Genomic DNA, 15,173 nt, shown 5'->3' with positions numbered 1-15,173 from the left:
ACTGGAGGATAAAACAAGACTGAGCACAAGACCTTCACAGCCGTCTACACATCATAGGGAGATTTCATGGCACCTTCTCTCCATCTACCTGATGATCCTGAGGAACATCGGGGTCTTCTTGTTTACAGTCCTGTGGGAGAAGAGGACGGGGACATCTCTCTGGTGTTGTCCTCTTACTGGATAGACCTGGAGGAGACACATACAGGGACTGAATTCATTCCTTACATACAGATAATTATAGGCCGTGTGTATTTAGTCCTGTCTATTACCTGGTGATGTGAGGGGCTGGGGAACCTCCATCATGACGTCCTTGTACAGATCTTTGTGTCCTTCTAAATACTCCCACTCCTCCATGGAGAAATAGACGGTGACGTCCTGACACCTTATAGGAACCTGACACATACAATGATACCGTCACCCCCGATCCCGTCATAGCGTTACTGTATAATGTCCCAGCATTCCCAGCAGTGTCACCTCTCCAGTCAGCAGCTCAATCATCTTGTAGGTGAGTTCTAGGATCTTCTGGTCATTGATGTCCTCATGTATCGGGGGGTGAGGTGGAGGCCCCGTGATTGGGCTCAGGGGTCTTCCCCATCCCTCAGACACAGGGGCCTGACAGCGCTCACTAGAGGTCTTCTTCACTACTGTGTAATCCTGGTTATGGAGAGACACAGTAATAAATCTCACTCCAGACATTTCCAGAGTCCTCACCTCTCCAGTTCTGTGCATCTGTTATTCCCATAGATAAGAATGATGTAATGTGACGCCATCAGAATCTCTCACCTCTCCAGTAAGCCGGAAGAGGATCTCTAGGGTGAGGTGTAATATCCTCTCCGCCATCTTGTCCCTGTCCATATCCATCCTTCACGGGGCAATCAGGAGAATTCTCTTCTATAGAGCGATTGTTCTCCCCCAGCATCTAATGTGTATGGAGCCTGAGCCCAGTAATGGGGAATCTCCACACACCTCCACCTGCAGAGCCGCACACTAGATATATGGCTGCTCTGTGCTTCCAGGACCTGTGATGATGTCACATGGAGGGGAGGAGTCAGGGGTCACATGATCAGCTCCTCAGTGTATGCAGGACTCTGCTGTGCTGGATGGATTTACAATGTGGATGTAGCAGAGCCGTGTGTGTACGAGGTGTACGGTTGGGAGCCACGCGTTTTTGACATATACAAAGCAGAGCCGTGTGTACAATGTGTATGGAGCGGAGCTGTGTGTGTACGGAGCGGAGCTGTGTGTGTACGGAGCGGAGCTGTGTGTGTACGGAGCGGAGCTGTGTGTGTACCTCGTCTCTAAGCCGACTGCAGGTAGGCCAGATGCTAGTGGTCGGTGTAGATGACAGCGGGATGCAGAGCCCCTCCAGTAGGTAACGCCACTGCTCCAGAGCTATCTTTATAGTCAACAATTCTCACTCACAATCGAGTAGTTGCGCTCAGGGACAGAGAATACATTGGAAAAGAAAGCGCAGGTTACCATGTGACTGGTTGAAGATTTCTGTGTGAGACCCGCACCAGCCCCAGAGGGAGAAGTGTCCACTTCTAAGAAGAACTGTTTGTTGATCTCCAGCCTCTGCCGTGCTGGAGCCGATTAGAAGGCCCGATTAAGGGAGAAAAGTGCGCTCTCAGTGTCAGGAGTCCACAACTTGGGATTCGCCTCCTTGCAGGTCAAGAAAGTGATTGGGACGATTCGGAAAGAGAAATGTGGAATAAATTAGTGGTAGTAATTGGCGAAGCCCAAGACCTGCTGAATTGTCTTCACACTGTCAGCATGAGGCCACATCTGGAACGCCGACAACATCTCCGGATCCATTTTCAAACCGGTGTTGGAGATAATGTAGCTCAGGAAGGTAAGGGAAGTCTATTCAAAGATGCACTTCTCGTACTTGGCGTACAGACAACTCTCCCTCAGCCTCTGCAGGAGATAATGGAGATTTCTCCTGTGTTTTGGCAGCTTGGTGGAGAACACCAGGATGTCGTCTAGGTACACGACCACACATGAGTAGAGAAGGTCCCAGAAAACATCATTCACAAATTCTTGGAGCATCTTACCTTGCTGAACCCAAATGGCATTACGTGATCTCGTAGTGGCCATTGTGGGTGTTAAAAGCTGTCTTCCATTCGTCCCCTGAGTGTATACGGATAAATTATAGTCTCCACGGAGGTCATGTTTTGAGAAGATTATGGAGTCTCGAAGTCGGTCAAACAACTCCGGTATAAGTGACAGTAGATATTTATTATAGCCCGTAATTTGACTGAAACCTCTATAGTCGATATATGGCCGGAGGGAGCTATCTTTATTCTTTAAGAAGAACCCAGCCCCAGCTGATGAGGAGAACTCCCCTTGCCAGATACTCCTTAACATACTCAGACATGGCCTGGGTCTCTGTCTGGGACAAGGGGTAGATTCAACCACGAGGAGGTGAGGAACCCGGAAGTAGGTCAATAGGACAATCATACGGCCTATGTGGTGGTAAAGTCTCAGCCTCCTTATCAAAGATGTCCGTGTAGCACCAGTAGATGGATGACAGATCTGGAAGATTTGAAGGAGTCGCTGGTGGTCAGGCAGGATGGACAGGAGCGAGACATTTCTCGTGACAAGACTGATCCCATCTGCGCATTTCACCGGTTCTCCAGTCCAAGACAGGCTTTTGTATTTGAAGCCACAGTAGGCCCAGTAGCAGTGGATGTGACAGATCTGGTAGCATGTAGAAGGCGATCATCCGAATGGGCAGCATTTCCGTAAAGAGTTCAACTTGCTCAGTGTTGAACTGGACAGCCTCAGGCATTTTCCATTAACAAACAACACTGCTAGGGAAGATTTAAGTTACTGGATGGAAATCTAATACCAATCCACTACAGCCTGTTGCAAAAATATCCCTGCGGAAGCAGAATCCAAATAGGCCGACTCAGTGACTTGGGTGTTGTCACAGGATATAAATACAGAGACAGGGGCAGAGTGTACGTGCTCTCATCCATGGTAGCCTCTCCTCTGGAACCTAAGCTTGGCAGTTTTCTAGCTTCAAAGGTCAGGAAAGGATTTGGTGTTATGGTTCAGAGACCGCAAAAGATCTTGCAAACATCCCAAAAAGGTTGATGATAATACACAAGAATAGTTGGGAACTTAGATGGCTGCAATCCACTGACTACACAAACACAACTAGACATAGCGGTGGAGCGTTCCTAAAAAACCTAGATGCCTCGTCAACGACGGACAACTAACTAAGCTCAAAGATGGAATGAGGAATCCTGACTTGCCTCAGAGCAGCCTCAAAGGAAAGTCAAAAGCTCCCAACATATAACGACGGTGATGTAAGAAAAACAACATACAGATGGAAGATATAGAAATAAGCAAAGTGAGGCCCTGCTAGCTAGATACAAAAGTATAGGATAGATTGCTGGTTGCAGCAAGTTAAAACCCTGAAAAATACCAACACCTGATAATCAAAAATTCCCTTAAAGATCACACGATCTTTCCTCCCACTGTATCAGGAATTCTTGTGCAAATACATTTAAATAACATGAGATACAAAAAAAACAAAAGCCCTGATCAAACAGGGAGTAAAAACTCACTTTCTTGCTGGGAATAAATAGTCCTCCAAAAATAGTGCAGGAAGAACACCTATTCACTTGCAAGAAACAAAGGGAATATTCTCAAACACTGATAGAAAAATCCAGCCTTTAACTAAGCCCAGACTAAGAGAACAAAATACTTATCAGACATAACTGCAGACTCAGGATGACATGGGAACAAAACCGATACAAATGAACGGAAAAACCGCTGTAGAAATCATTCCTGGAGTATCCAAAAAAAGTGCACAAAATGCAAACCAAAAACCAAAAGGGAAAGGCATAAGCCCAAAGGCTGGCTGACAAAATTCAGGACATCTTCACAAGAAGCAGAAACAATTATCACCGGCAAAGGTTAGACAGAGACTGTAGTGCCGGTGTCCCTGCATTGCCTGCAGGGATGCCGACTTACTGTCCTCACCTCCTGCCCTGCAGCTGTCCATGTGTGTTCTTGCTCTTTTCACCTCCTGGGGCTTGTGCACGCCGTACAGGTTCCCTGGGAATGTGCTTAGGGCACACACGCACACTTCTTTTAAAGGGCCACTGTGTCTCTTTCCCGCTCTGTCTCTTTCCCGCTCTGTCTCTTTTCCGCTTTCTTTGCCTGGCTGTCTCTTTGCCCGGCTGTCTCTTTCCCCGGCTGTCTCATTCCCCGTCTGTCTCGTTCCCCGTCTGTCTCTCTGTCTCTGTCTTTTTCTGTCTCTATCTCTATCCGTCTTACCACCGACATCTTTTTACCTCACACATAAGCTTCTTATATTAACAGTTTATTTTGTTCCTATAGCAACCTCTGACAGTTGCTATTTATACCCTGCAGCTCCCAGCTCCATTCAGTTTAATGGCTGCAGGATTTTTGTAGAGTAACTGGAAAGCACAGGGTTAAATTTTCCCGGCCAAACATAGTCTATGATGTTCCCTGAGTCACATGGGGCGTCTGTGCAAAATTTCATCATTGTACATGCGACGGTGCGGATTCCTTTAGCGGACATACACACATACACTAAGCTTTATATATTAGACTAGCTGTACTACCCGGCTTCGCCCGGGTTAATAACTGTTGTTATCAAAATAGAATGTATTAACAAAAATGTATTCTGCACACAAAAAAACACAAAACAAATAGATAGAAATGTAATTATTAAAAGGCAAAAAATAAGCTAAGAGAAGCATTTCACAATAAATATTTCAACACCACATATATTCCATACAGATTTAACTAAATTGGCCAAGTAATGTGCTCCGTCTGTCTCTTTCCAGGTCTGTCTCTGTCTGTCTCTTTCCCCGTCTGTCTCTGTCTCTTTCACCGTCTGTCTCTATTTGTCTCTGTTGAGGATAAAGAATTGAGTATCCAAAAATACTTAATTCAGCCATTTCATAGACTCAGTTATATAGTTCAGTAGATGTGAACTAACACACATATTTGTGAATGCTTTTGTTTCTTACTAACATGTATATATGTTTATTGCATATTCAGTGTATTTTCCTTAGACACAGTATATACCAGCACATGTAATTGTAAAGATGGCTGCAATTTCCTGTTTTGCACCCAAGACAGATGGACAAAGGAAATTCCTGGAGTCTGGACTGACCAATCCAAGGAGGATGTGTAGATCTCTCTACGTCATGAAGCCCTGCCCTGCGATACTTGATTGGACTAAAACTTTTGTTTACACCCCCTTACTGCTTGGTCTAGAGTTTCTTTCAAACAATAAAAAGTACACTTGGTTAAGAGCCAGTCATGGAGATAGATGTAACTGACTTGGTGTCTAGTTATTTAGTCTCTAAGTGCACTCATGACATTTTAATTAGAAACAGCAGCCGGATCCGAGAGATCCTTTGAGTCTCATCATCATCATCGTCATTCTGACCTTGACAGTTGGTGCGCCAAGTGTGGGGCCACCGAGAAGGGTGAGTCAGAGCTTCCACTTTCCGGACATCTGGGGCTACTCCACAAGTATCCAGGTGTCGCTCAATAGGATTGATCACCCTTCATTTCGCGGTAACCATCATATACATTGTGTGTGCTGTTTTACCTGTGGTTTGAGAGACACCTGGCGAAAGGGGGTGGTCACTAGTCCAGAGAATGGTAGTGCACCGGAGACCTAACGGTGTGACTGTCACTCGCCGGTGAGCTAGAAGGACCCAGCTCCCATAGGGGCTAGGTGTAGGTTTTAAAGGATCCGGCTGTCTGTATTTCTGAGCTGTAAGTAAGGTAGAAATGGGGGGCTTTTTGAGTAGCTGTTGATTTGTATATAGTGTATAGTTAATCAGGCTTGTGATTTCTCTGTTTGGTTCTCGGAGAGTTAATTGTCTGAGCAGACAGCTATAGAAATAGTGGAGAGAAGCCCAGCGTGCCTGCAGTCTCTTACACAAAAAGGAGGGGGGCTACCACTGGCTACTTGGGCAGGGACAGACTGCAACTCTACGTCCCTGCATTTCTCCACTAAGAGGAAAGCAAGAAAAAGGTGGGGGGTCACTCGCTCACGCAGCTACGTTCTTTTGCTAAGAGGGCAGCAGGGAGGAAAGTTTGTGTGTGTTAGAAAGAAGGGGGGTTGATAGAGCCCACACAGACGCAGCTGCTGTCTTTGTTCTGTGGAGGAGAAGGGGGGTCAGTGTGTGTTGGCCATTGCTCACCGGCTGCTTGAGACAGAGCGGAGATCGAATTACGCAGCCTGCATTTTTTCGCTGAGAACAGAAGAGAGCAGGAAGCAGGGGGGGTGAAGGAGTGAAGAGGCAGAGACCGGGGTCAAAACAGCGCAGCTCTTTGCAGTGAGGAGAAAGGAGGGGTCAGTGGGGTAATATACAGAAGATGGCTGCAGCCTTTGTATAGTAAAGCAAACAGATGAGTTGTAATGATTTGAAAGAAAGACAAGTGTTATTTTGGTTTGGATTAGAGAGAAATTAACGGGTTCATGCATTTTTCAGTCTTTTTAAATTGTTTGTTTTTGAACAGAAGTATGAGAACTAGCGATTCCCCTGTGTTGCGGATGACACAGCCACTGTTTGTTAGATATTAAATATTAAATATTAAATATTGAATATTGAATATTGGATAGATAATAAACGAGGCGGGAAGGGTTCTGTTAACTTAAAGTGGAATTAGCGTATTCCCCTGCGGTTCAGGCGCAAGTCACTGTTTGCATAGCAGACGAGACGGGAAAGGATTTCATTTTAGTTAAGTTAAGGGTGCTGGAGTTAGCGGATTCTCCTGCATATTAGACGCAAGTCACTGTCGGCGCATTACAAACGCGGACGAGGCGAGAAAGGACTCCGTTGGAACGGCCGGTCCAATTAGAGCACTGTATACTCTGTTCAAAAGATAAATATGTTGTTTTTAGTAGGAGCTGAGAAAGCTGTCGCCCTAGTTACAAAAAAACGGAAAAAATATAAAAGATTGCAAAAACTTGTGTAAAATCGTTGGACTACCACTAGATGGCAGGCTGCAACCCATGTACTGAAGTTCAGATTAATCTCCAGTGAGAGTATACTGGAGAACAAAGACCTCATTCACTGTCTGTTGCTGTTTGTAGAATCACTAAATGTTTTTCTCTAGCTGTGCCTCATGGTTTTCCTTTAGAAGTCATCATATCTGGTGCTAATCAAATCTCTCCTTTGTATGCTGGAATGCAAATTTACAGGCACTAAAAGTATCCCTGGTTTACTACGTAATTCCAGCCACTCCCAGTACACCCAGGGAGTCACAACATGGATGCTACACCCGGAAGTCAGGTGCCTGGAACTTCCTGTGGCAGCCGTCTTGCTACACCCACTGATGGCAGTACACCTCATAAGCCACACCTCTCGCAATGGCTCTTTGTTCAAAGCTCTCCACCCATCCCCGGTGGGAGGTGTTCTGTTGTATAAATGACTAACACATTTGAATAAGTATAAATTGTATATTTGTTTACTCAGCTATCCCATACATGCAAGTCAAAGATAAGTATGTGAAATCTTTATTGAATTGATAAATAATCAGAGATAAGAATGGAATGTGTCTTTCCCCAATAGTGACGTAAGTTTGGTTTAACCCTTGGAGTTCAGGATTTCCCATTTTTAGTTTGCTGTTTATACCTGAATAGGGAATATTAAATTTCATGGGATGTGCGATATAATTTGTGTTGTTTTGTTTTTAATGGCGATTTATTCGAACAATATATTTTTATTTTGTGACTCTATCACCCTTTCTGTTTTTATGATTATTTCTAAACAATTTATATATTTTTGCAAGTTAGTCGCCCAGTCACAGCTGTCATTTAATCATGTCTCAGTTGTTTCTACAATGAAAGGTTTTTCTTTTCTTTATGGATACAGTGTTTATTGTAAGGTTTTAAAATTTCCCAGTAATGTATATTGTTGTGAGGTATACGTTAGTTTCAGTGTTTGTTCTTTTTAAGTTTTAGTATGTGGCTAATTTATTACCTGCTGTTTTATCTTTTCTTTTAGGGCATACCAGTATAAAAACTCTGAATTTTGCCATATTGGTAAATAAACAATTAAACAAGGGGGGAATAAGGTATTAATTATATTCTCCAGTTTCTTCGAGGGTGCAGTAGGCATATTAGATAGGTTTTGAAGCTGACCTTTTTCCCACAGGCTATGTTTATTAGATTACTATGAGGTATATCTGTTAACTGAAATAGGAAAGTCTTGTCTTATATGTTTATTTGTTTATTTGTTTGTTTATTTATTTAGTATTCTCAGTCATGTGAAGTATAGATGACCACTAACTGTATTATGATCAGAGATGAAGTTATAAGAATGATCTAATGTATATTTTTTTTAGTTTTTGTTTTTATAGATGAAACCAGATGGTGGTCGATTCTGCACTGGATATGCTGCTGTTTACACCACATGAGGTAGTCTAAATTCGACCACTCCCTCCAATCCTATTGATACAGGAGACAGTGATGCATTAATGCCTCTCTTGATGGGTAGAACAGGAGTGGGTAAGAGTCTTTAGAGGTGTATGTAGGTTGTAGATTTTTTCCTGTTGTCAAATGAATTAGGTATGCCGAAAAGAAAGTTTAGATCTGAGCTGATGGATTCGGATGGAGATCCTCGCACAGGTGCAGCTGACCAAGAAGCAGTGAACGGGCCTAGAGTTGAGAGTCTTTCACCAATACCGACCATGCCTTGGTGACACCGGTCACGTCAGTGACTTCTGTCACTCCTTGTGTTCTTAAATCCCTACAGGAACAAGCAAATCAACAAGGAATGGAGTGTGACATGCAGGGAGCCAGTTGACTGAGGAAGGTCTGTGGACAAAGGGTGGTAAGCTTTCTCTGCCATGAGAGCTCTTCTTAATGATGGCCCAGGTAACATCTGTGAAAGACAATTGTCAGTGTGTGCTTTGGTGACACCAGGGTTCAGTACCCAGGTGGGCAGATTCACCCAGTCTTGTGAGACAAGTGCCTAGAACGAAGTGAGAAAAAACTGTAAAGAGTCCGCAGAAACACCCTGCACCTACTTTACCCATTCTTAGAGACTGCAAACTGATTATAGATGTATATTATGAGCACGTTGTATGCAAGTCTGTGTGTGTTGTGTAAATTTCTCTCCAGGTTTGGTCAGAGGCATTCCAGTGCAGAAAACGACATTATTGTTGAGAAGCACATGAAGGTGGTATGTAAAGAAAATGTGTTTACAAAAAGTGTATATTTTATAGAAAAGTGGAAACTAGTAAATCGTGTATAAAATGTATATGTTTTGTTTTCTTTTCGTAATAAACAGGTTTTTATGTAAGATGTTTTTGGTTTAGCACAGATATGTATATTTTTATATAATTGACTGAATAGTGGGATAATCAGGTGTATTCTCCAATTCCAGATCTTAAATCAGAGCTATTAGCATATGGTCTCCAGTCAGGAGACTGATTGATCCTAAAGGACAAGCGAGAAAGAGCCATGAGTCAACACTAGAGGAGCTGATCCAACCACAGAAACATCTATGGATCCACACCTCGCATTGTAGAAGGGTTAATCAACCAGAGCTGCACTGAGCGTTCTGCTCATACTTATCCTTTTCAGAAAACCCTGTACAGTCTTAGACCAGCATTGCCAGAACAGTTAGAAGAGAGGACTTAGAGAACCTTGAGACATGGGAAAGTCCAACTACAAAGGGTGAGGACTTGCCTAGGATTCCTTGGCCTCAAACCGGTGAAGAAAACCCCTTTCCCCTTTCCGCCCATGCCTCAACGTTCAGTTAGGCAGGTTTTTCAACAGATCTTTCTACCTCTCTTCCTAAGGGAACACAGTACCCTTAGAATTTAGAAATGGCAGAAGTAAGTCTTTAGGGGGGACTGTTGCGGATAAAGAATTGAGTATCCAAAAATACTTAATTCAGCCATTTCATAGACTCAGTTATATAGTTCAGTAGATGTGAACTAACACACATATTTGTGAATGCTTTTGTTTCTTACTAACATGTATATATGTATATTGCATATTCAGTGTATTTTCCTTAGACACAGTATATACCAGCACATGTAATTGTAAAGATGGCTGCAATTTCCTGTTTTGCACCCAAGACAGATGGACAAAGGAAATTCCTGGAGTCTGGACTGACCAATCCAAGGAGGATGTGTAGATCTCTCTACGTCATGAAGCCCTGCCCTGCGATACTTGATTGGACTAAAACTTTTGTTTACACCCCCTTACTGCTTGGTCTAGAGTTTCTTTCAAACAATAAAAAGTACACTTGGTTAAGAGCCAGTCATGGAGATAGATGTAACTGACTTGGTGTCTAGTTATTTAGTCTCTAAGTGCACTCATGACATTTTAATTAGAAACAGCAGCCGGATCCGAGAGATCCTTTGAGTCTCATCATCATCATCGTCATTCTGACCTTGACATCTCTTTCACCGTCTGTCATTGTCTGTCTCTTTCACCATTTGTCTCTGTCTGTCTCTTTCCCTGTCTGTCTCTAGCTCTCTGTCTCTTTCCCTGTCTGTCTCTCTGTCTGTCTCTCTGTCTGTCTCTCTGTCTGTCTGTCTCTCTTGTCTGTCTCTCTGTCTGTCTGTCTCTCTATCTGTTTGTCTCTGTCTGTCTCTTTGTCTGTCTGTCTGTCTTTCTGTCTGTCTCTCTGCCTGTCTGTCTGTCTCTCTGTCTGTCTGTCTCTGTCTGTCTGTCTCTCTATCTGTCTGTCTCTGTCTGTCTCTTTGTCTGTCTCTCTGTCTGTCTGTCTGTCTCTCTGTCTGTCTCTCTCTCTCTGTCTCTCTTTCTGTCTCTCTCTATCCGTCTCCCCACCGACATCTTATTACCTCACATATAAGCTTCCTATACTATGAATATCTTTTGTTCCTATAGCAACCAATCACAGCTCCTACTAATAACCTGTAGTTCCAAATTACTTTAATGGAGGCATGTTTTTTGGAGAGTAACTGTAAAGCGCGGGGTTAAATTTTCCTGTCAAAACATAGTCTATGACGCTCCCTGGGTCACATGAGGTGTCTGTGCAAAATTTCGTGATTGTAAATGCAACGGTGCAGATACACTTTTGGTTTCACTTTTTCTCCATTATGTAGATAGGGGCAAAATTGATTGGTAAATTGGAATGCGCAGGGTTAAAATTTCACCTCACAACATAGCCCATGACGCTCTTGGGGTCCAGACGTGTGAGTGTGCAAAATGTTGTGGCTGTAGCTGCGACGGTGCAGATGCCAATCCCGGACACACATACATACACACATTCAGCTTTATATATTAGACTAGCTGTACTACCCGGCTTCGCCCGGGTTAATAACTGCTGTTAACAAAATAGAATGTATTAACAAAAATTTATTCTGCACACAAAAAACACAAAACAAATAGATATAAATGTAATTATAATGTCTGTCTCCCCCTCTGTATATATCTCTCTGTCTCTCTATCTCTTTGTCTGTCTGTCTTTTTCCCTGTCTGTCTCTGACTGTCTCTGTCTCTTTCTCCGTCTGTCTCAATCTCTTTCCCTGTCTGTCTATCTCTTTCCCTGTCTGTCTATCTATCTCTGTCACTTTCCCTCTGTCTCTTTCCCTGTCTGTCTCTTTCCCTCTCTTTCCCTGTCTGTCTCTTTCCCTCTCTTTCCCTCTCTGTCTCTTTCCCTCTGTCTCTTTCCCTGTGTCTGTCTCTTTGTCTGTCTCTTTACCTGTCTTTGTCTGTCTCTTACCCTGTCTGTCTCTTTCTTTCCCTGGCTGTCTTTTTCCCTGTGTCTGTCTCTGTCTCTTTGTCTGTGTCTCTCTCTTTCCCTCACTTTCCCTGTCTGTCTCTTTCCCTGTCAGTCTGTCTCTTTGTCTGTTTTATATAGAATAGACCTGGCTCAACCACTTCAGTCAAATAGGTGCTCTGGAGAAAAGGCAGATACTAATACAAATATACTCCGGCACACTAAGGGAAGTATGAAGAAAGTCCAATATGGTGCTCAAAAAAATGTTTTTATTGATTTGTATTCATATATTGTCCAACGTTTCAACCCGATGAGGGTGTTCTTCAAGGACTAATTTTTTTATATATATAAAATAAAGAAAGAGATATACAATGTCACAAATAATGAATATACATGGATGTTTACAGGAAAGGAAAACATACGTATTACATTCATAGAAAAAAATCAAAATTAAGACAAAATAAGCTCTCCCTAGGAATATATGTAAAGGGTTCCCATGATTACAATGATATCCCCCACAGGGGTTGCAGAACATGCTGTACAGTGTAAAAAAGAGCAGAAGTGAATGACATACCTATGTCAAGTTAGAATGAATTTCAAAAAAGCACCCAGGCATATCAGGTAAGTATAGATTTTCTCGTATCCAAATAAGGCTATGAATGCGAAACACAAAATGATGTCAAAACATATTGCTTGGTTCAATAAGGGGGAGGACAGAGGGGTATCAAGGGCATACCTGTGGCAGTAGGTACTAAATGTCAAGGCATCGAATTTGTTTATAAGATGTAGTGGGGAAAGGACCAAGCCCATCTAGAGAATCAAAATGATATATACATAAATACATAAATAACATGTCTCTTTCCCTTTCTTTCCCTGGCTGTCTGTTTCCCTGTGTCTGTCTCTGTCTCTTTGTCTGTGTCTCTCTCTTTCCCTTTCTTTCCCTGTCTGTCTCTTTCCCTGTCAGTCTGTCTCTTTGTCTGTGTCTGTCTCTTTGTGTCTGTCTCTTACCCTGTCTATGTCTGTTTCTTACCCTGTCTGTGTCTGCCTCTTTCCCTGTCTGTGTATGTCTCTTTCCCTGGCTGTATTGTGACACGCCAACATTCCATATAAGGGCATGGCTGCGCATTCTTCTGAAGTTCTGGCTGCAGTGTGGCTCCCAGCTCCATTCGCTTTAATGGAGGCAGGATTTTTGGTGAATAACTGTAAAGAGCGGGGTTAAAATTTCCCCTCAAAACATAGCCTATGACGCTCTCGGGGTCCAGAAGTGTGAGTGTGCATAATTTTGTGGCTGTAGCTGCGACGGTGCGGATGCTAATCCTGGACATACACACACACATACACACATTCAGCTTTATATATTAGATTAGAGGATAGGTTCATCCCGACAGGGTACACCTTGTCACAGTGGGATGGCTTTTATACTTTTTTGATAAAAAGAGTGTTTATTAATAAGGTACTTCCTACTTGGTATTGATATGTCTTATTACTTCTTATTTCAGGATAATTGCTCATTCTGTGTCTCTTAGGTTTTGTCTGTTAAATGGCCACAGTGTGAACATGTTCCTATACGTTGCTTGTATACCAACTTATACTTTGAATTATTTGTATGGTTTTGCTTTAATTTCTTCTACTTTGTACAAACAGGGGCATACCCCCCCCTCCTTTTTGAGCTGGGCATTTTATTTATTTAGCTTCCCATGGCTTGGTGTCTGAACAGTCGGGCCCCAGTCCTGTTTTGCCGCCCCTATCTACACTTGAGGTGAGGTTTTAATATTAGAGGATATGACCATCTGAAATGGGGTACACCTTGTCATGCTAGGACACGATACGATCAAAAACAGTATTTGCTAACTAGCCCATGTTATTTATATGTACTAATACTTTTTACTTATTTGTATATAGGAGGTTATGTGGCGCTCATACGGTATATCGGAGGCTATGTGAGGGTTCATCATGTATATAGGAGGTTATGTGGGTGCTTATGTGATGCCCTGGCCAGTCAGGTAGTCACAGATAGGGCCCCGCATTACACCGTTCCCTAACTAGGTGACAGCAGCCAAACATATAAAACCCTAGTCACCCCCCTCAGAGCTTGATGGACACACCAGGGGGCGGAACCAGGTGGTTGGAAGATGCCCACCGAGGAGTCTCAGATAGCCTGGGGCAGGAAAGTTTAGTCTAGTCGTGAAGTTCAAGTCTAGAGGTCAAGAGGAGAGGTGTGTGGGCTGGAGGTGTGTGCAGCTCCAGCAAAGGAAAGACCCAAATTGAACCGGTGTCAGAGTAGGAGCCCTGGTACTGCTGGCTAGGAGGCAGATGGAGGCCTCTGTCTGCAGGAGCCGGGAAGGCGGCTCGGTGGAACCGTGGTGGACAGGGTAGTGGCCCGCTGGTACCGACCTAGGGAACCGACTCGGAAACCGGAGCACAAAGGGGGGTACTCAGACCCTGAAGATAGGTCCAGAAGCTACTGGGGGCTAGCTAATTAACTGATTGCGACCAGGACTAGAGGTCCTGTCCCACCCAAAGTCCTGACTGAAGGCAACAGCCCAACGAGGGGGATAGAAAGCCACAGCCACGGCACAGAGATCCCACGGGCCAGCGTCTGCGGGGAAAGGGCTCCTCAGGTAACCACAAGCCGGGAGTGGACTCCTGAAGTTGCAAGCGCAGGTAGTCCACCATCACAAACAGGTGCGGGAGAAAGACAGAGACCACCAGCCGGGTGGGGGACCAGACTGCAGCCGGTTGCGGGCACCGACCACCATCACCTTGGTTTACCAGAGACTCGTGTGTTTACTAATAGTGAATACATCACTGCCCTCCAGCCACCCATCTCCCTGCACCGCCAAACATTCCCCCAACGGGTCCCGGGGCACCATCCCTGCCCACGGAGGGGTTAACAACTTGCTGCGCAACATCTCCCCCGGGTGCCCCGTAACTGCAGCGGTAGTGTCCATCTTCACCACATCCCGTGGGTGGCGTCACGAACTTAACGCGGCTCCGGCCGTACAACTACGTCCCCAAACCACAAACCCCCTTTTGATTGGAGTGACCACAGGACCTCCGGGTCCGGAGACCCTCGAGCCGCCCACTGAAGGTCCGGATCCGAGCGGGTCGGCTGCCGAGCACGGGGTGGTACACTTATACTGTATATATGAGGCTGTGTGAGGACTCAAAGTATATAGAAGGCTATATGGAGGCGCATAATGTTGATTTCTCTGTCATAATTGTCCCGAAAAAGGCGGCTGCGTCCTCCGAAACGCGTAGACCTGACTAAATAAAATAGGAATTAATCAACTCTTGGATGTTTAATGTCAGCGCGGCATATCCTGGTTTCCTTCTTCCACATCTGCAATACGTCACTCTGGGGCTGCAGCAGACGCCATTTTATGCTTATGTAGGATATCTGACTGGCACAACTCCTATAGGTGAGTACCTTACCTGTTGTCTTATCATATCCCACCAGATAAT

General features: G+C 44.2%; 1 protein-coding gene across 1 annotated transcript in view; it reads right to left on the bottom strand.

Annotated features, from left to right (window-relative positions):
- The window catches only part of LOC142313047 (uncharacterized), a 167,376-nt gene that overhangs the window by 132,828 nt on the left and 19,375 nt on the right, over positions 1–15,173 (bottom strand). The window contains 3 exon segments of the mRNA XM_075352033.1: positions 89–186; positions 270–414; positions 1,889–1,982. Of these exon segments, the coding sequence (XP_075208148.1) occupies positions 89–186; positions 270–414; positions 1,889–1,982 (337 nt within the window).

The sequence above is a fragment of the Anomaloglossus baeobatrachus genome, chromosome 5 (genome assembly GCF_048569485.1).
Source record: "Anomaloglossus baeobatrachus isolate aAnoBae1 chromosome 5, aAnoBae1.hap1, whole genome shotgun sequence".
Lineage (NCBI taxonomy): Eukaryota > Metazoa > Chordata > Amphibia > Anura > Aromobatidae > Anomaloglossus > Anomaloglossus baeobatrachus.
This window is presented reverse-complemented; position numbering and strand designations above follow the sequence as displayed.